Raw genomic sequence first — 21,265 nt, 5'->3', positions numbered from 1 at the left:
AGACTACCCCTCCTGTCATGCCACCCTCCTATGACCGAAGGGCGGAGAATCATTTGGCGCTTCTACACAAGGAAGTTAAGGCTGTCTTGGCCATGGGGGCCATAGAGAGGGTCCTAGTGCCACAAGTAGGATGTGGTTGTTATTCATGCTACTTTCTGGTGCCCAAAATTGGATAAGGGCCTATGTCTTATCCTAGACCTCTGGACCCTCAACTACTACTTCGGAAGGAAAAGTTCAAAATGCTCACTTTGGCCAAGGTTCTTTCTTCCCTCGACCCAGGAGACTGGATGGTAGTGTTGGACTTGCAGGACACTTGTTTCCATATCCCTGTCCTGCCTCCCCATGGAGGTTACTTAATGTTCACGGTGAGCCACAAGCACTTTGTTTATTGTGCTTCCCTTTGGCCTTACCAGTGCCACTCAGGTGTTCACAAAGGTGATGGCGGTGGTCACAGATCATCTGCGCATATAAGGGGTATCAGTCTTCCCCTATCTTGACGATAGGCTGTTAAAGGCGGGCTCAACCCAGGCTGTTGTCGCCCACCTCCCAGACTATGGCGGACCTCCTGAGCTCACTGTGGTTCACTATCAACATGCCGAAGTCACACCTGACTCCCTTTTAGATGATCCCTTTCATCAGGGTGGTTCTGAACATAGTTCACTTTCAAGCCTATCCACCAGAGCAGCTACTCCAGGATATTCAGGCTGTGATACCGATGTTTCAGCCAGTATCCCGGATTTTGGTGAGAATGACTCTCCGACTACATCCAAATCTCGGATAGAACTGCACAACGACTGCAGTGGTGACTAACATACCAAGGTTTGGTCAGAGGCAGATCCCTCTCCCTTCCCCAACCAGATCTAATGGTGATGACAGATGTGTCACTTCTGGGATGGGAAGACCACCCGGGGGAGGCAGAGATCAGAGGTGTCTTGTCAATCTCCTGAGCTCCGGGCGATCAGACTGGCACTGAAAGCATTCCTTCCCTCTCTCAAAGGGAAAGTGGTGCAGGTGTTCACAGGCAACATCACCGCCATGTGGTATTGCAACAAACAGACGGGGCTGGGATCGTTGACCCTTTGTCGGGAGGCTTTCCATCTTTGGACATGGCTGGACCATTGGGGCATAATCCTGGTGGTTCAACATCTGGCGGGTTCTCTGATCACCAGATCAGACAAACTCAGCTGTCAGTACCTGATCCATTACAAATGGTGTCTTAATCCAGAGGTGGCCGAAGGTCTCTTTCAACGGTGTGGAGAGCCTCGGTTAGATCTTTTTGCCTCCGAAGAGAACGCGCAATGTCAGCAGTATTGCGCGTTGAAGTTTCCAAGGCGGCACTCGCTCAGCAATGCTTTTCGTCCTCCTCTATGCCTTTCCGCCTATACCATTTCTGCCCAGAGTGCTCAAGAAGATCAAGCATGCCCAGGCCCAAGTCATTCTTGTGGCTCCGGATAGGGCACGAATAGGCTAGTATTCCCGCCTTATGAGCATGGCCATTGATCCTCCGATCAAACTGCCCTTTCGGGAGGATCTTCTGTCGCAGCACCAAGGGATGGTTCTTCACCTGAACCTGTTCACTCTTCACATCCCTGCGTGGGCCTTGAGTGGCGGGAGTTGACCCCTTTTGACCTTCCACCCAAAGTCTGTGATGTCATCTTGGCAGCTAGGCATCCCACCACTAAAACGGTATACTCCTTTAGATGGAACACATTTGTGGCATGGTGCACAGCAAAGACTGTAGATCCCCTTTCTGCCCGTCTGTCAGAGGTTCTCTTGTACATACTTTCTTTGGCCCAGCAGTGCTCTGCTTTGGGTAGCCTTAAAGTTTATCTTGCAGCTATCTCTGCCTTTTTATGACTGCCAGATCAGCCTTCTTTAATCAAATCTCCCATTTTTTGTAGATTCTTTAAGGGCCTTACTCACTTGTCTCTCTGTCTCCTTTCATGATGCCTCAATGAGATTTACGTTTGATTTTAATCGTTCTTAGTGTGCTCTTTTCGAGCCTCTTTATAATTGTTGTCTCAGACCACTGACTCTCAAAACTGTTTTACTTATTGTCATCACCTCTGCTTGTAGAGTTTGCGCGCTTCAGGCTCTATCTTCAAAGCCTCCTTATTTGTCTGTCCATCTAGATAAAGTTGTGCTTTGAACATGAGCTTTGTTGTTTCTTAAAGTGGTGACGCCATTTCATGTGGGATAATCCATCACTCTGCCCACCTTTTTCCCGCCCGCATTCCTCCAAGGAGGAGGAGAGACTCCACGGTCTGGACCCAAAATGTGCATTGTCTTTTTATCTTAATCGTACCAAAGACTTCTGGGGGGATGATCAACTCTGCATTGGCTATGTGGGCGCCAAGAAAGATCGGGCTGTGCAAAAATGGACCATCTCTAGATGAGTTGTCCTCTGCATTAAAATATGCTATGCATTGATGAAAAAGGAACCTCCTGTGGGGTTGCGTGCTCACTCCACTAGATCTACAGCGGCAACCACTGCATTAGCACGCTGAGTCCCACTCCTTGATAACTGTCAGGCAGCGACGTGGGCCTCCATGCACACATTTACCAGACACTATTGCCTGGACAGCCAAGTTTGGAGGGATGGGTACTTTGCCCCTTCGGTCCTCCATGACTTCCTGGTGTGTTCTTGGTTTGCAGACCCTCCTCCGGGGATGATATTGCTGGGGTATCTATTCTAAGGTAAGGAATCTACAACTAATAGACTCTATCAGATGAACAAGTTACTTATCTTCGGTAACGGTGTATTTGGTGGAGACATATATTCGTTGTAGATACCTTATCGCCCCACCCATCCTCCCCGCTCTGCGTACTGATTTCATGGCTTAGGGACTTCTCTACAGGGCTTATCTTGGACACACCTGTAGTCAGTCTCTTTCATGGCTCTGCGCTTCTGGCATAGAAAGTAGTTTTAAGAGCGGACGTCAGCGCGCATGGGCGGCGTCTATATCGGTCCCGCAACATCAAACCGAGGCCGACGACTGATGCGGAGCTGACAGATGCCACCTACTGACTCGCAGGGATACTGCTAATGAAAAAACTCAGGATCCAGACTGACACCTGGGGGAAATTCGAAGGTAAGGAATCTGCAACTAATATATGTCTCTACCAGATGCATTATATGCCACAAAGAAATAGCCTATATTTATATTTTAAATATATTTTTCTTCTACATTCTTATTTCAGATTTTTTTTTTTAGCAATGAGGCCTAACTTGTATCCATGTTGAAAATGATTTGAACTTCTACATTTTAAAAAGGTTAAGAGGATTGTGACATACGTTCTTCCCAACAAACAAGTTTGAAAGAGCCCTCTGAGGCAATGCTTTAGTGCAATAATTTCTATTCAAGGAACAGGCCTCATTCTATGATTTGGTGTTATCATAGGCTATTGTATTGTTAAAATATATAATATTAAGGCTATGTTTATTTCCATATGTCGTCCAGGGACTGGTGGGCAGAAACGCAGAAAAATAAGAAAATAAGACCCAATCCCAATGACACAAAAGTGAAAAAGAAACTGCGAGAACTGGAGCTTCATGAGTCCTTCCCAAATCTGGCAGTTGCAGAAGCCTATCTGAAACCTGTTGTGGATGACGGCAAGGGAGCATTCTCTTGGGGGAGCCCGGACCTGGAGCAGATTAGGGAGTATCCTTTCACTCACTTTGCTTACCTTCATGTGCATATTCTTGATACTGATTCCTTTCTGTAACTTGAACATATTGTTTGTGATGTGAATATATAAATTGGATAATCTGAATGATTAGTGTATAGCTACCATTCTAGCAACATCCTTTGGCATTTTAAGGTTGACTGCATACCCTGTATATTCTTGCCAATTGACGAACAAGGTGATTTGTATGTGTAGGTTTACTTGGATTCTTTCTATGGGTTTTCTCCCTCAGCCATCCTTATATGAACGGGACCTACTGCAGGTGCTACAGCGTAGCCTCAATGCAGTTTATAAGCTTTTATTCAATGCCATTCTAATTTTTGTTTTTTGTTTTTAGTGCAAATGGGGTATTGATCTTAATTTAAATTATCTGACAGTTAAGTTAGTTGAGAATCCCAGTGTTGATCTTCCCAGACCTTTAACAACAATCAGTTTGATCACCTTCTGATCTGGTTCTCTTTATTTTCATACTCCCAAGACCATCAGATACAATTCTATGCATTTCCATTTGGCCCAAAACGTTAACTTAGTTAGCAGTCTTTGTAGGTTTTAACAGTTTTGTGATAATTAGGTCTTAATAGAAAACAGGATCAAGGCTGCTGCATTCATCATAAGGAAAGAAAAAGGTTTTTTTCCCATTAACATGACCTGAAACCACCCCCCAGCCCACATTCACAAAGGAGATTTTTGGTCAGTATTTTAGAAAGTGTGGCTTTAAAATCCTGGATGAAGAGTGTGTATTGTAGTCCCAGTTCCTTAGAAGCTGATTTGAGGAGCCCCACTGCATGGCTAATAGTGTCAAGAATATAAATCCAAGTAGGTTCTTGTCTCACTTGATTGCTTGATATCCTTGATGACTTTGCCACCATGGAGTTTAAACAAGTGAGTTTGGTAGGACAATGTTTTAAATTCCTGTGTAGCTTGGACCTGCAAAGTTTCTTAAGGTTCTACTGAAGAGCCAAAATTCAACAGATGCAGTAATGGCTGTTGTTTCATTGTCAGTGTTAAATGGCTACAGTAGCAAAACACACTGTCCCCCAAGCCCCAACCCCCTTCGAAGCTGTGTGCTTCAAGTACTTGTGATTCCACTCCTGTTCCCATGGTAGTTTCTTTCTGCCAGCCTACAGCCCCAGGCAGCTCACGCCTTCAGCTTATCCAGGATCAACATGTGCTATATGTTTACTGGACTTAGCCAAATCTCACAAGTTCTAACAATGACCTCTGATTATCCTGCACACACACAAACTGATCATAACATTTGGCTAGTGATCTTTTGCGCTGCAAGTTTTCTTGGGATTGGACTCCGGGTGAAACTGGAGACCTTTCACACTGTTCCTGCTACCTCATGGTGGAGGTGGGGTGAATAGGATGTGTAACAATATATGTCTGGAAACATTAATGGCATGATTTGGAGTATGAGGGTCTTTACTCTGTCAGTCAGAGTGACAGAGAACATTACGCCAACCACCCTGATGGACAGCAGATTGCCATATTTGGAGGTCACCCAGCAGTGATCTCTGTGCCTTCATAGCACTACAAGTTTAGTGAACAGTCTCTGTCTGTTAGGCAGACCTTCACTAAGCTTTTTGTTTAGTTTTTCACCCATAGCAGCATCTTTTTTCTTAAAAGCAAAAAACGAATGCCATCCACACCCTGGGAGTTTTCTCTGAGGGTGTGGAGGTCCATATTTTTCTTTTCTATCCATGATCAGCAGGTTTTCCCGGGTGGTGACTACCTGCTCTAAATAGAGCAGGCGATGTGATGTCCTTATTCAGGCAGCCCCTACTCTATCAGGCCGTCTGAGTAAATTTTCCAATGGTGAGGCCACTGGCTTCGGAAAACGGATGGTTCACCTGACTCTATAGAAGAGACGGTCCACATCCTTGGATGAGGCATAGGAGCGACTGCACTCCAGGCCTCACTCCTCTGCGGAACCTATATCAGGGTCACTCTGCGCCTCTGATTTTCCCAAAGCTAGGGTGTAGGAAAGTGACGTTTTTGGCTCTGTTACCCTGGTATCTGATGCAGCTTTGACTGAAAGTGTACTGAGTACCTTCTAACTAGGTCCCCCTTAGTGGTGTTCTTTCCCTAAACTGTACCATTGTTCCACAATCGGCATCACTTTAGGCTCCATGTAGGTCCCTAGTAAATGGTAGCTCTAGTACCTAGGGCTTTGGCACTAAAGAGGGTCCCTAAGGGCATTAATTTGCCACCCTAAGGGACCCCTCGCCAAGCTCATGCGAATGGTAAGTGCAGCCTGTGTGTCTTGAAAAAGAGAAAAGTAGAGTCGACATAGTGCACATCCCTGTGTGCCATGCCTGCCAGACACTACACTTGGTATAGGTAAGTCACCCCACCAACAGTTCTTACAGCCCTAAGGCATGGTGCACTATACTCCATTTGTGGACATATCTGATTGAGGTTATGTGTGCCTGTGATATCTAAGTCATTTCTTAGGGAAGCCATAACGAGTATATGGGTTGGACACTTGTGATTATGAGTTCCCCAGCTACATGATGACTTCACTGTACCCCCAATGTTTGGTACGAAACATCTCGTATTAATAAACCCACACTGATGCCTGTGATGCGTTTATTAATAATTGCACACAGAGGACACCTTAAAGTTGCCCCCTAAAACCTACTGACTACTAGTGTGCTGACTGACTAGTCTTTACCAGCCCACCACCACAAACACGTTACTGATCCCCTGAGATGGGAGCCCTCCCTCTCAGGGGTCAGGAAAAAAGCCTGCTCTGGGTGGGGGTGTTTATACCTCCTCCACGCAGGATCTGTGTTCCTAGGCGGGAAGCTTTAAAGGCTTCCACCACCTTAGGTATGCGACCCCGACCTCTCTATTTAGTGGAGATGCCCGCTCTCCTGTCCAGGCCCCACTTTTGGCAGCAAGACAGGCAGAAAAACTAGTAAGTTAGGAGGCAACACCATGCCAGCACCACCCCTAGAGTGAACTAACTGATGTGGACACCACCCTTTCAGATTCCTCCATCTTGATTTGGACAGAATTAGTATTCTAGGGTTAGGGTTATGACCGCTTTCCACAGGAAGTGGTCATTTAAAGGGTGTAGACCCCCTAAAGGTAGGCAGCTCATTGGCTACTACCTGTTAGTCCCCTTAGCGACCCTAAATTGAGTATTTAGGTGGCACCCCTAAACGCAAGAACTCAGATTCTGTAGATCAAGAGAAGAAGGACGAAGAAGAGTCACTGTCTAGTTGAGAACTGCAGTAGAACTGTGAACTTATGGTGCAAAACCTAGCCCACTCGCAACTCTCTCAACAGTCATGACAGAGTGACTTGTCCTGCAAGCTGGAGATCTACCACAAGTCCCCTTGCTTCAAAGACATTTGAAACCCAAGCCCCTGTTTGGGAGCTCTCTGACTTTTCCTCAAGTCCCCTTTTGCAGCCTGTTTCCAGGTGGCTTCCATCTTCATGGTCCACAGCTACCAACCTCACCAGCACCCTGCTCCCAGCTAAATTCAGGCAGCCCCGATGAGTTGCTGGTAGTACTTTGGACCTTGACCCACTACAACCAGAAGCCGAGAAGGTGAACCCCTGAATCTGACTGTACTTACCGTTATGCATATATGTCTTTTCTCTCCATAGTATTGCATTGTGCGTAAAGGGGCACAAGTTTAAAAAGCTTCCTTAGTTGGAAAAAATTGCTAACAAAAACAGTACTAACTTTTGAACAAAGTTCTTGGTTTTACAAAATATATGTAAATAAGTGTTATTTTTCTAATGTGGTCTAGGATTTATTCCTTGAGTATGTGTCTCATTTATTGACTCTGTGAGTACATCAAATGCTTAGCGCTTCCCTCTGATAAACCTAACTGCTTGCCCACACTACCACAAAAGAGAGTATTAGTATTATTTACTTTAGCCTCTGTAAACCAATTGGGGATCCACTGGACTCTCTACATGGTATACTTCTTTTTACTGTATGATAGAGAGCCAGCTTGCTACACAGAGCAACCCCACCCAACTAAGCGAGGCGAGTTCCATGAGACCAGGCACCTCTTATTTGGGTGTCCCAATCCCTCTGGAGTGCCATTGAGTTCCTGCTGGCAGATTTGCCCTTGGCGCCAGTCCAGCCCCTTAAACCTGATTCCGGTTCTGGAGCAGCAGAGTACGGGATACCTTCCCTTCTCCAGTACCAATACTCCAGGTGCCGCCAACACCCCACACGGACGCCATCCCCATCATCATTCCCAACACTCACACGGAGCCCAATGAGTGTCGTCCAACGGGTATCGTCCGACGCCAGCACAGCTCAGGACCATGTCTTCTGAGGTGGAGCCAGTGCCTTTTTTGTTTGACAGGCCTGTAGAGGGAGATGAATGGAAGAGGTCGGAGGACCCTTATGGATACCAGCATCCTCCAGATGAGACTGAGAACAACTGGTATGAGGAACTGGCAGATGCCAGTGGGTTAGACACTTCACCAGGCACTGGTCTTGGTCTCTCTCCCATACCATGGCTACCAAGGAGGGTCCCTCATTCACTATGGTGATGCGAAGGGTGACTGAGGTCTTAGACCTTCAGTTGTCCTTAGTGTCAGGCAAGATGAACAACTTAACTGAGTTGCTTCACCCAGGAGTTTCCCCATCCAAACCCTTACTCTCATTTAATGAAACCCTTACCGATGTCCTGCTTGGGGCCTGCTCCAAGCCCTTCACAGGGGCTCCTGTGCGCAAGACAATTTCCTGCCTCCATCGCCCTGCTCTAGAGGACCTCACCCAGCACCCCACCGGGACCACTTGGTGGCCCATGACTCCATGTCCTGGATGAACCCTGGCGCGTTCTCAAACAGTCCACCATGTAGGGAATCCAAGAGGCTGGATACCTTTGAGAGGATTGTCTCTTCCGCCAGCCTAGCACTGCAGTCTGTGAACACAGCATGCCTCATGGGCTGATACACCCATACAATCTGGCACTCAGTTGCGCAAGTGCTATCCATGATCTCGATACAACCGACTCCCGGGCAGAGTGATTTCATCGTCAGTGGCCCTTAGGCGCCACGCCTGGCTGAGAACCACTGGCTTTTCGGGGGCAGTCCGAACTTTAATCATGGGCATGCCTCTTGATGGCACTCACCTTTTTGATGAGAAGACGGACTTGACACAGGAGCACTTCAAGGACAACAGAGCTACAGCTAGGTCCTTAGGCTTTTCCTTGGCCCATCGCCAACCCCTGTCCGCCTTTCGCCCGTTTCTTCTTGCTCGGTCAGGATTTTTTGGCTCTGTTGACCAAAGGAGCCATTGAGAGGGTATCTGCATCAGAAGTAGGTCATGGTTGCTATTCCTGTGACTTTCTGTTGCCCAAGGACGGAGGCCTTTGTTCTATCCTGGACCTGCACCTTCTTTCGTGCTGAAAAACGAGAAGTTCAAAATGCTCACATTAGCTCAAGTCCTGTCTGCCTTGGAGACTGGACAGTAGCGTTGGACTTGCAGGACGCATACTTCCACATCACCATCCTGCCTACCCCCAGACGTTACCAGCGGTTCTCGGTGGGACAAGCGCACTTTCAGTTTGCTGTTCTCCCTTTTAGCCTTGCCAGCACTCCTCGGCTGTCCAGCAAGGTAATGGTGGTGGTTGCAGTACATCTGCGGAGGTCAGGGATTCCAAATCTTCCCCCTACCCTGACAATTTGCCATTGAAGGCAGGCTCACCCCAGGCAGTCGTTTCCCACCTCCAGAATATGGCAGACCGCCTCCATTTGCTGGGGGTCACTATCAACGTGCCAAAGTCATACAGGATTCCCTCTGAGCTGCTCCGTTTTATCAGGTCTGTTGTGGATACAATTAAGTTTCTGGCTTATTCCCTGAGCGACGAGTCCAGGATATTCAGGTTCTGATATGGATATTTTAGCCTCTATCCTGGATTTTGGTGAGTCTGACTCTGAAGCTATTGGCCCTCATGGCCTCCTGCATCCTTATTGTGACACATGCCCATTGGCATATAAGAGCTCTGCAGTGGAACCTGAAGTTCTAGTGAGTACAGCATCAAGAGACTCTCTCCGGCATGGTGCTGATTTTAGAGGGAACTGCAAATGACCTGCAGTTTTGGCTGACGAACTGCGATTGGGTCGCCAACCGACTTCTCTCCCTTCCCAAGCCAGAGCTGACTCTAGTGACAGATGCAGCAGTACTGGGATGGGGCAGCCCCCTGGGGGAGGTGGAGATAATCAGAGAGAGGCCTCTGATCTCTGGCGGAGTCCGGACTGCAAATCAACCTGAAGGAGCTGCAGGCAGTCCAGTTGGCCTTGCAAGACTTTCCTGCTTCAATAAGGGGAAGGCTGGTGCAGGTGTTCACAGACAACACTACAACCATGTGGTACTACAACAAACCGGGTCGGGCGGTGTCGTGGACCCTTTTTCAGGAGGCCCTGTATCTGTAAACATGGCTGGAACGGTGAGGCATTTCCCTGGTGGTAAAACACCTGGCAGGCTCTCTGAATGCCAGGACGGACAAACTTAGCCATCAATGCCTAGCGGATCACCAATGACGTTTCCACTTGGAGATGTTGCAGGTTCTCTTTCAAGAGTGAGGAGAGCCTTGGTTAGAACTGTTTGCTACCATCACAAAGCACAATGTCAACAGTTTTGCAACCTGGCGTTTCCAAGACTGCTCTCGCTCAGAGATACTTTTCACCTCTAGTGGAGCTCTGGCCACTCTTGCGCCTTTCCGCCAATACCACTCCTGCCCAGAGCTCTTACAAAGATCAAGAATGACTGGGCCTAAGTCATTCTTGTGGCTCTGGACTGGGCATGCAGAGTTTGGCATCCAGACTTACTGAACAGGAGCAAAGTCCTCCAGTCAGGCTACCTCTTTGGGAGGACCTTCTGGCGCAGCAAAGAGGTAGGGTCCTGCTTCCGAACAAGCGCATCCTTCGCCTTGATGCGTGGAGATTGAGCATCAACATTTGACCGCTTTTGGCCTTCTTCCTGAAGTCTACAATGTTATTTTGGTAGCCAGGCTTCCCTCCACCAAGATTATATCTGCTGCAGGGACAAATTTGTGAAATAGTGTGCATTCAGGAACATCAACCCTCTCTCTCTCTCCACCCTTTCTTAAGGTTTACTAATTGTTCTGTCTTTGGCCCAGCAGGGCTCTGCTCTGGGCACAGTTAAGGGGTATTTATCAGCTATTTTGGCTTTGTTTTTGTGGTTGAAAGACCAACCGTCTTCATTCAAGTCACTTGTTGTGACTAGGTTCTGCAGAGGTTTCCAACATTTACTTCCTCTCAGACCCTTTACTGTGCCCCAATGGAACTTAAAGCTGGTCCTGCCTTTTCTGATGTGCACGCCTTTCAAGCCTCTGCACAACTGCCCTCTACGTTTACTAACCCTCAAGGCGGCTTTCTTAATGACCATAACATCGGCCAAGAGGGTCAGTGAAATGCAGGCACTGTGTGTGCACCCTCCTTATACCACCTTTCACCCAGACTAGCTAGTTTTCAGGACTCGTACCTCCTTTCTTCTGAAGGTTGTGACGCCCTTTTATGTAGGCCTGAACATCACCTTGCCTACTTTGCTCCTCTTCATTCTTCTAAGGAAGAAGAGAGACTCCACAACTCTGACCCAAAATAAAGAGTTCTCGTTCTACATTGATTGAGCTTAACAATTCCTAGTGGACAATCAACTTTATATAGGTGATGTTGGAGCTAAGAAAGGCTAGACAGTGTAGAAAATGGCCATCTAACAATCGATAGTGCCCTGCATAAAGATTTGCTATGCATTAGCCAAAAAGCAATCACCTGAGGGTTTGTGTGCTCACTCCAACAGAGCTAAGGCTGCAACCACTGTGTTAGCTCGCGGAGTCCCTGTCCTAGACCTCTGTCAGACTGCAACATGGGCATCACTACATACCAAACACTACTGTCTGGGCCATCTGAAAGACATGTAGCCGCGGTTGAAGTCGAAGTCACACCTAACTCCTTCTCGGATACTCCCTTTTATCAGAGCTGTTATGGACGCAGTACAGTTTTGGGCCATTCCTCCAGAGCAGCGAATCCAGGATATTCAGGCTATGATACCAATGTTTTTGCCTCTATTATGCATTTCTATTCCATCCCACTGGCATTGTAAGCCTTTCTACCCTCCATCCAGAGAAGGCTAGTGAAGGTGTTCATGGAAAACACCACCAGTATGTGGTATTGCGGCAAACAGGGCGGGTGGGGTTGTGGACCCTTTGTCAAGAGGCCATGCGTCTCTGGACATGGCTGGAACAGTAGGGCATATACCTGGTGGTTTAACACCTGGCAGGTTCCCTGAACGCCAGGGCAGATGAACTCCGCCGTCAATGACTAGCGGATCACGAATGGCGTCTCCGCTTAGAGGTGCTGCAAGGTCTCTTCCAGCAATGGGGAGAGCCTTAATAGATCTGCTCGCCTCAGCCGAGAACGCAGCAGTTTTGGGCACTGGAGTTTCCAGATAGCTCTCACACCGAGACGCTTTTTGTCTCGAGTGGAGCTCTGGTCTCCAGTACACTTTTCCGCCCATACCACTCCTCCCCAGAGTTCTCAAGAAGATCATCCTTGTGGCTCTGGACTGGACATGGATAGTCTGGTATCCTGAGCTTATGAATTTAATTGTCGATCCTCTGTTCAGACTGCCCCTTCGGGAGGATCTTCTGTTGCAGCAGCAGGGGACGGTCTCCTGCCCAAACCTGTCCACTCACTGCCTTCTTGAGTGGAGATTGAGCGGCAGCAGTTGACTGTTTTTGACCTTTCTCCTGAAGTCTGTAACGTTATTCTTGCAGCCAGGCGTCCCTCCACCAAGACGGTATATGCCTGCCATTGGAAACATTTTGTGGCTTGTTATTCATCCAAACTAATTGATCCCCTTTCTGCCCCTCATTCTTTCCCTTTCCCAGCAGGGCTCTGCTCTGGGCACTCTCAAGGGCTATCTTTCTGCTTTCTTGCGGCTGCCAGACCAACCCTCCCTTTTCAAGTCCCCTATTGTAAATAGGTTTTTGAAGAGTGTTGAACATTTGTTTCCCCTTTCATTATGCCTCAGTCCGACCTTAACTTGGTTCTCACATTCTTGATGTGTGCTTCTTTCAAGCCTTTGCACAATTGTCCCCTCAGGTTGCTCACTTTCAAAACAGCCTTTCTTGTAGCGATTACATTGACCCGGAGGGTGTGTGAGCTGCAGGCTTTGTTTTCCACGCCTCCATTCTTATTAGTTTATCCAGAAAAACTGGTGCTTCACACTAGGGCCTCTTTCTTGCAGAAAGTAGTAACACCATTTCATGTGGCCCAATCTGTCACCTTGCCCACTTTCTACGCTCCTCCACATCCTCTAAGGAAGAAGAGCGACTCCACCTTCTGGACCCAAAAAGAGCATTTTCCTTCTACCTTGACCATGCACGTTGAGTTCCGGGTAGACCACCAATTCTTTGTTTGGAATGTTGGTGCCAAGGACGGTTGGGTGGTGCAGAAATTGACCATCTCTCAATGGGTCATACTGTGCATCAAGAGCTGCTATGCACTGGCCAAGAGGCAGCCATCTGAAGGCTTATAGGCTTATTCCACCAGAGCTAAAGCTATGACTAGTTCGTTAGCTCGTGGAGTCCCAGTCCTGGACATCTGCCAGGTTGCAACGTGGGCTTCCCTGAACAGGTTTACCAAGCCTTACTGCCTGGACAGTCATGGCTGCAGGGATGGGCCTTTCGCCCGTTCAGTCCTGCTGGACTTCCTAGTTTAAATTTGTCCACTGGGGATGGTATTGTTTGGATTTCTATTCAAAAGTAAACAGCGGCTGGGAGTCTCTATCAGATGAACAAGTAACTTACCTTCGGTAACGCCTTATTTGGTAGAAACTATAGCCGCAGATTAATTACCGACTCACCCATCCTCCATGCACCGGGGACAAATTTCTTGGGTCAGGGCTGGCCCTTTTAGGCCCTGGTTTGGACACACCAGTGTCAGTGTTCTTCATGTCTCCGCACTTCTGGCATGGAAAGTCATGAATAGTAACTGAGGTCAGCATGCCAAGGTGGCGCCTATATAGGTGATGGGGATGTCACTTCCCATGCAGACAACACAACGCGGAGCTGGCTGACGCCACCATCCAGCGCTCAGGGGTACTGCTCACAAAAACCTTCCAGATACAGTCTAATGCCTTGGGAAATTCAAAGGAAAGGAATCTGTGGCTAGATATAGTCCCTACCAGATAAGGTATTACCGAAGGTAAGAAACTTGTTCATCAGGTCCATCGTGATGGCCATTTTGCCAGTTCGGTTCTGCAGGACTTTTTGGTCTAATCTGTTCGCAGACCCACCTCCAGGGAAGTATTACTTGGATATCTATTCTATGGTAAGGAATCTGCGGCTGGAAGTCTCTATCAGATGAGCTAGTTACTTACCTTTAGTAACGCCTTATCTAGTAGAGACTCTAGCCATAGGCCCCTTACTGACCATCGCATCCTCCCCAGTCTGCAGACTGATTATAGTGTGAGGGTCATCTTCTAAGGGCCAAAAAATGTAACACCCCTTGTCGGTGTTCCTCGTGGCTCCGCACTCCTGGCGTGGAAAGTCGCAAAAAGAAACAGACACCAGCACACTGAGGATGCCCCTCTATAGGCACACCTTACATCACTCCAGCACAGACGATGCGGACATGAAGCTGAATGACCCCACCTACTGGCTTGCAGGGGTACTGCTCAAAAATATCCAGATCCAGTCTGATGCTTTGGGAATGTTGTACGGTAAGGAATCTGTGGCTAGATAGAGTATCTATAGAGGAACCCTGTACCCGAAGTTGCCTGAAAACAGAGTCCTCAATCAATTGAGGCCTGTGGGCTAAATCTCAATAAATTCTTACATTCATGTAATTAATTTCATCGACAAATTTCAACAACAAATATGTGTAGATTCAAAAATCATTTATATATTCCAACGTATTTCTGTACAGAATCCATTCACCAAAGCTGATAGCTGTGTCTTGGATCAATACTAATAAATCCCAAAGCATTTGAGGTTTCACGCAACCTTCATCAGGGGTCACGGCAACAAAAACTATATGTTTGAGGCATATGAGCTGTAGATCATATGCTTTAGCATAGATCGCCTTCTGGTGTTGAATCCAGATGTTTGCACTTTTTTTTCTTTGAATAAGTCTTTACAGTCACAAGGTAGGTATCTCCTCCTTTCGGTGATAGTGAGCATGGGCATCGACTCCATCCCCAGATTGTTTTTTTTCGCCATTGTGTTCGGATGTGTATTGCTGTGCTCCAGTTCGGTATCGTTCTCGAACCCCTTCGAGCAATCCTCTAACCTCAATGGTATTGTCTTTCGATCGGGGTTACCCATTTGATGCGTATTGTTTGAACTGAGAAAACCTTCGATCGGGAGATTCGAGGTGGACCGTTGGGCCTACCTGTGCCGACCACGCCAGCAGTCGATGTAACGGACTCCATTTAAGCTATGTCCCGGGTGTCGTGCTGAATTTCCAGGCACCGATTTGCACGAGGTCTACAACCTCTGCTTATCCCCAGAACACAACAAACAGGACTGTGAAGCGTGTCAATCGTTCCTATCGAAGAAGACAATTTGTGATCGTCGGGCCTCGACGCCACGAGATGCAACGCGGTAGCGGCTCCATACCGGACATCTTCGGAGAAGATTCAGACCACCGTCCAGCTGCAGAAGCCGAGGACAAAGAACTGGTCTCCGTATCCGAAGCCAACTCCGACATGGAAGAAGAACTGAACATCACTCTGGGTCAACGTACCGTGAGTACCGATCCCCATGTGCCCACTCAACCAAGATCTAAGGCTCCGGTATCACCTTCGCTCTTGGGCTCAGGTCGGCACCGAGAAAAAGTTTCAGATGCCCGGCTATGAAACACAAAGACAAGCCTTTTGGCTCGGGCTCGAGCCGACCCCATTCCGGTGCCGAACCAACACCTTCAGCACCGAAACATAAGACAAAACATTTGCCAGTCTCCACACCGCCGGCACCGAAGATACCTTGCACACAGAAGGCCTCGGAGCCAACATCCTCCAAACCTAAAGCTTCAGAGCCGAAATCTTCAAAAGCTAAAGCTTCGGAGACGAAATCGTCCAAACTAAAAGCTTCGGAGACGAAATCCTCAACACCTGAAGGTTCGTAGCCGAGATCCTCCGCGCCGAAAAGTTCATAGCCAAAACCTGCCACTCCAAAAGCTTCACAGCCCAAACCTAAAAGCAAGCACTCAGATTCAAAACATTCGGCCCCCAAAGACTCTCAGCCCAAATCTTCGACGCCGAAATCAAATCCTAAAGAAAAAGATACCCCATCCAAAGAGTCTGTCCCAGGACCCATCTTTGGATCCAAGACAGTAGAGACTAAGTATTGACCCTAAAACTGGACACCTCCTGGCCACTCTTCCTAAAAAAAAAAAACGGAAGCTGGATCTCTCAGAGGATTGCCATATACCTTTAAAAAGACAGGACATGGGTACTAACCCTTCTCCCCCTTACATACCTCCCTCTCCTCCTCCTAATGCAAATTTAATCATTACACCATCAAATTCACCACCACCTCCACTATCACCTGACTCACAGGATGAAGATTATGGGGATGGGGATGAACAGCAGGATATGCCACAAGATCAGGACATACCACAGGACACTGACCCCTGGGAGAATTATAATAAGGAACCAGATCAAGATAATGACCCCGATCTGTATCCCTCCAGACCCTCTCCACCTGATGGCAACATTGGCTATGTTCAGCTTATAAATGTGGCTGCTCGATATCATGGTGTGGAACTTCCTACAGACCTTCTAGAAGAAGATTTCCTTGTTTAGACACTAACGCACTCACAAAGGTCTACTAATACTTTACCAATGCTCAAGGGCATGTTAAAACACACGGATGAGGTATTCAAAGACCCTGTTAGATCCAGAATACTCACACCTAGAGTAGCTAAGAAATACAAACCCGCTCCTACAGACCCTGTATATATAAAAGGTCAGTTGACCTTAGACTCTCTTGTGGTATCTAACGCCCCAAGAGAGCTAACTCTCAAACCATAGGCGACGCCCCTCCTCCTGATAAGAGTCTAAACTCATTGATGCCTCAGGCTACAGAGGAAATAATAACAAGGGAAGAGGCAAGAGGTAACTCCACCCGCACTTCCCCTGCTAGCAAACAGTGACTTCCCTCTGCCACCCCTCGATCATCACACTCCTGTCGGGGGACGTCTCTCACAGTTCCTACCTGTCTGGAAGTCAATCACCTCAGACAAGTGGGTAATGCAAATTATCTAGTTTGGTAACTGCCTGGAACTTACCTGCACTCCTCCAACTATTCTTCCAAGAGAACGTGCAATGTCACCACAACATCTCACCCTCTTAAAACAAGAGATGCTCTCTCTTACAAAAACATGCAATAGAACCAGTCCCATTACGTCATCAAGAGACCGGAGTGTACCCCCTGTATTTCTTATTTCCAGAAAAAAAAGGATGGCTCTCTCAGGCCTATACTAGACCTCAGACAGCTAAATCTCTACATTCAGTCAGACCACTTCCACATGGTCACCCTCCTACAGGCGCTTCCATTGCTTCAGCTAGGCGACTTTCTATCCACCCTAGATTTAAAAGACACCTACTTCCATATTCCCATTCACCCGGCTCACAGAAAATATCTCAGGTTTGTGGTGGACTGACAACATTACCAATTCAAAGTTCTCCCATTAGGGGTAACTACAGCACCCAGAGTATTTACCAAGTATCTGGCAGTAGTCGCAGCTCATTTAAGAAGACCACACATTCACGTCTTAGCTGGACGACTGGCTAATAAAAGCCAGATCACAACATAGCTGCATACATCATACTCACAAAACAGTTCAGCTGCTTCATGATTTGGGATTCACTGTGAACTTCACCAAGTCTCACCTCCAACCGTACAACTTGCAAGAATACCTAGGAGCCACCATAGACACTTGCAAAGCTCTAGCATACCCCAACCTAGGCAGGATACGCAACATGGAAAATCTGGTATCCCAATTTCAGCCTCAACACTGATTACCAGCCCAAGTGTTCATGCAATTAATCGGCATGATGGCTTCTTGCATTCTCATCGTTTCTTACGCAAGACTTCAAATGCGTCCCCTACAGGAATGCTTAGCACGTCAGTGAAACCAGGCTCAAGGTCAGTTAACAGATCTAGTGTTGGTGGACGGTTGCACCCATCACTCTCTGCAGTGGTGGAATGCGCAAAACCTTTCCAAGGGGCGGCAATTTGTCGACCCGGTTCCACAGATAGTGCTAACAGCAGACGCATCGCTCACTGGTTGGGGAGCTCATCTTCAAGGACATACCATTCAGGGCATGTGGACCCTGCAACAAAAACAACTCCACATAAACCATCTGGAGCTACTAGCAATTTTTCTGGCATTGAAAGCCTTTCAACTGGATCTAGTAGGCAAAGCTGTCCTAGTTCATACAGACAACATGACAGCAATATACTTCATACAAAAACAGGGGGGGGACACACTCTCTACAGCTTTCACAACTAGCTCAAAGTATATGGAGATGGGCCATTCCTCAAAAGGTATATCTCCTTACAGAACACCTCCCAGAATAAACAACCAGATTGCAGATCTGCTCAGTCATCAAATACAACAGATCCACGAATGGTAACTACATTCTCAAGTTCTCCTTTAATTCTTCCAGATGTAGGTCTACCCAGAAATGGATCTCTTCACCAGACACCTCAATGCAAAATGCCCAAGCTTCACGTCCAGGTATCCTCACCCATTGTCCAAAGGCAATGCGCTATGGATGAATTGGTCAGGAAAATTTGCTTATGCTTTTCCACCTCTCCCGCTAATTCCATTAGTAGTTCGGAAACTCAACATTCCTTGACAATTATCCTAATTGCTCCCACATGGGCTCGACTACCATGGTTCACAACCCTGTTGAAACTATCAGTAGTTCCTCACCAAAAACTACGCATCGCCACCAAGCGTCTCACTCAGAACCATGGAGAGTAAGACATCCAGATCCCAGTCAACTCAACCTTGCGATCTGGCACATGAAATCTTAGAGTTTGGCTACCTTAATCTTCCACCAGACTGTATGGACGTCATTAAAGAGGCTAGACGTCCTACCACAAGAGCATGCTACGCAGCTAAGTGGAAACGGTTTGTAATTTACTGTACAAACAATCAAATCAATCCACTAGATGCTTCCATCCAAAACATCATTTGCTATCTATTACACCTGCAGCGTTCCAATTTGGCGTATACATCCATACGCTTACATCTTGCTGCAATAGCTGCTTACCTACAAAACAGACAGCACTTGTCTTTGTTTCGAGTGTCCGCTAGCAAAGGTTTTATGGAAGGACTCAAAAGAATCATTCCTCCGAGGCTTCCACCTTCTCCAGTGTGGAATCTTAATATAGTTCTTACAAGACTAATCGGTCCACCATTTGAACTTTTACACAAATGTGACCAACAATTTCGCACCTGGAAGTTAGCCTTCCTTATAGCCATCACATCTCTTAGAAGAGTTGGTGAGCTTCAGGCACTAACCATACAAGAGCCATTTTTGCAAATACACCAAAAGGACTAATCCCAAATTGTTACCCTAAGTAGTCTCTGCCTTCTATATCAACCAGTCTGTTGTGTTACCCTTGTTCTTCGCTCAACCAGACTCCGTGGCAGAGCGTGCTCTTCACACACTAGATGTCAAGAGAGCCATACTATATTACATTGAAAGAACTAAACCCTTTCGGAAAACAAAACAACTTTTTATTGCATTTGCACCACCGCATAAATGCAATCCCATATCAAAAGCAGGTATTGCAAGGTGGATAGTTAAGTGCATTCATACATGCTACATTAAAGCTAAACACACATTAACAGTTCCCCCTAAAGTGAACTCTACACGCAAACTGGGGGCTTCTATGGCATTCTTAGGGAATATATCATTAAATGACATCTGCAAGGCTGCCACATGGTCTACACCACACACATTCACAAAGCACTATTGTGTAGATGTGTTAGCAAGACAACAAGCTAGTGTGGGCAGGCAGTTTTACGAACATTATTTCAAACCACTGCAACAGCTACAGGTTAGCCACCGCTTGGGACATAACTGCTGTATAGTCTATGCTAAAAGCATATGATCTACAGCTCATATGCCTCGAACGAAAAATGCTACTTACCACAGTACGCATCTGTTCTTGCCATATAGAGCTGTAGATTCATATGCGCCCACCCACCTTCCCCGGGAACCGTTATCTGTTGCAGTATTATCTTACTTAGATACATTATACATGGATATCTCTTTACTACTCTTACTAACTCCATCATCACCCTTACAGAAAAAAAATCTGGGGGTGGAGTCGATATTCGTGCGCACTAATCACCGAAGGGAGGAGTCACCTACCTTGTGACTGAAAAGACTTCTTCGAAGAAAAACAAAGTGCAAACATCCGGACCCAACACCAGATGCTGATTTATGCTAAAGCATATGAATCTACAACTCTATATGCAAAGAACAGATGCATACTGTGGTAAGTAGCATTTTCCATCTATGGGTATACATGTAACTCTAATATCTTACATGAAATCATCAAAGTATACCGTGAATACACTCAAAACGCACCAGTTCCAGTACATAAAGCATCAATTGTAAAATATGAGCCACCTACAGTTGCAATTAAAACCAATTGAGAGCTTAAGGAGAACCAACATCGAGAAAAACAAAACTAATGCGATGCCAGTGAGTAGCTTATCATGTATGATATGTTATGGAAATGGCTGTGAAAAAGTGAAGATGCATGCATCGTCCCCTATTCAAAAATGTATGCCTTGTGTTCATATTACCAAAAAAGAAATCTAAAGGCAACAACCCAGTGGTCACCCACATGGAAGAAAGATGCCATTCAGATACAAAAGTTATCAGGCAAAATAACGTGACAGGGAAAGAAAAGAAAAAAAGTAAGAGAAAGCTTACACAATTACTGCTGGTAGACCTTTCCGCAAGCATGAAAAAGAAACACCACTTGAAAAACACCATGTGCAACCACGTTTGTGCTTTCAGTAAATGAACGAGTTGTATGCTGCAATATGTACACCTCTGCTACAAACAGAGGTTACTTGCAATATTCTCAGCATTATCTCAACGCCGATGAGGGAGACACATTTACAAGGACGTAAACTAGACGAGTATAAGTCAAGTTGGTCCACGCTTTTTAAAGAGTAGTGTGCTGAAACCACGTGAATGTACACTTAGAGGGGATGGTCTGACGGGAATATATGCAAATTGAGCAGCTAGAAAAATAGAACCAAATCCGTATTTACACTGTATAAGTGCAGAGGAGCCAGGCCAAAGCTGTGCGGATTTGACGTCAAGTGCTGATAGATAAAGACCACTCACACGTGTGGGATGTGCCATAGAGAACAAAGGACATAGAAAACAGACCTGTGAGCCTAGAGCGATGTTTCTTTTACATGCTTGCTGTACGCAAACAGCCGGGTTTAATGTAAAAATTCCCATTGATGAAAATGGATGGTATGATGAATGAGGGCCAACATGCAGAAAGTGATGTGGAACTATATA

At 46.6% G+C, this 21,265-nt stretch overlaps 1 protein-coding gene across 2 annotated transcripts in view; it reads left to right on the top strand.

Moving 5' to 3' along the window:
- ERCC5 (ERCC excision repair 5, endonuclease) overlaps positions 1-21,265 on the top strand; it is a 162,046-nt gene that overhangs the window by 106,507 nt on the left and 34,274 nt on the right. For both annotated transcript variants that reach the window (XM_085622541.1, XM_085622542.1), the window contains exon 14: positions 3,462-3,662. In XM_085622541.1, coding sequence (XP_085478667.1) covers positions 3,462-3,662 — 201 coding nt within the window. The remainder of the gene's footprint in view (positions 1-3,461; positions 3,663-21,265) is intronic.

This window comes from Triturus cristatus, chromosome 8 (assembly GCF_964204655.1).
Source record: "Triturus cristatus chromosome 8, aTriCri1.1, whole genome shotgun sequence".
Taxonomy (NCBI): Eukaryota; Metazoa; Chordata; class Amphibia; order Caudata; family Salamandridae; genus Triturus; species Triturus cristatus.
Note: the sequence above shows the minus strand (reverse complement) of the source record. Positions and strands in the feature narration are given on the sequence as shown.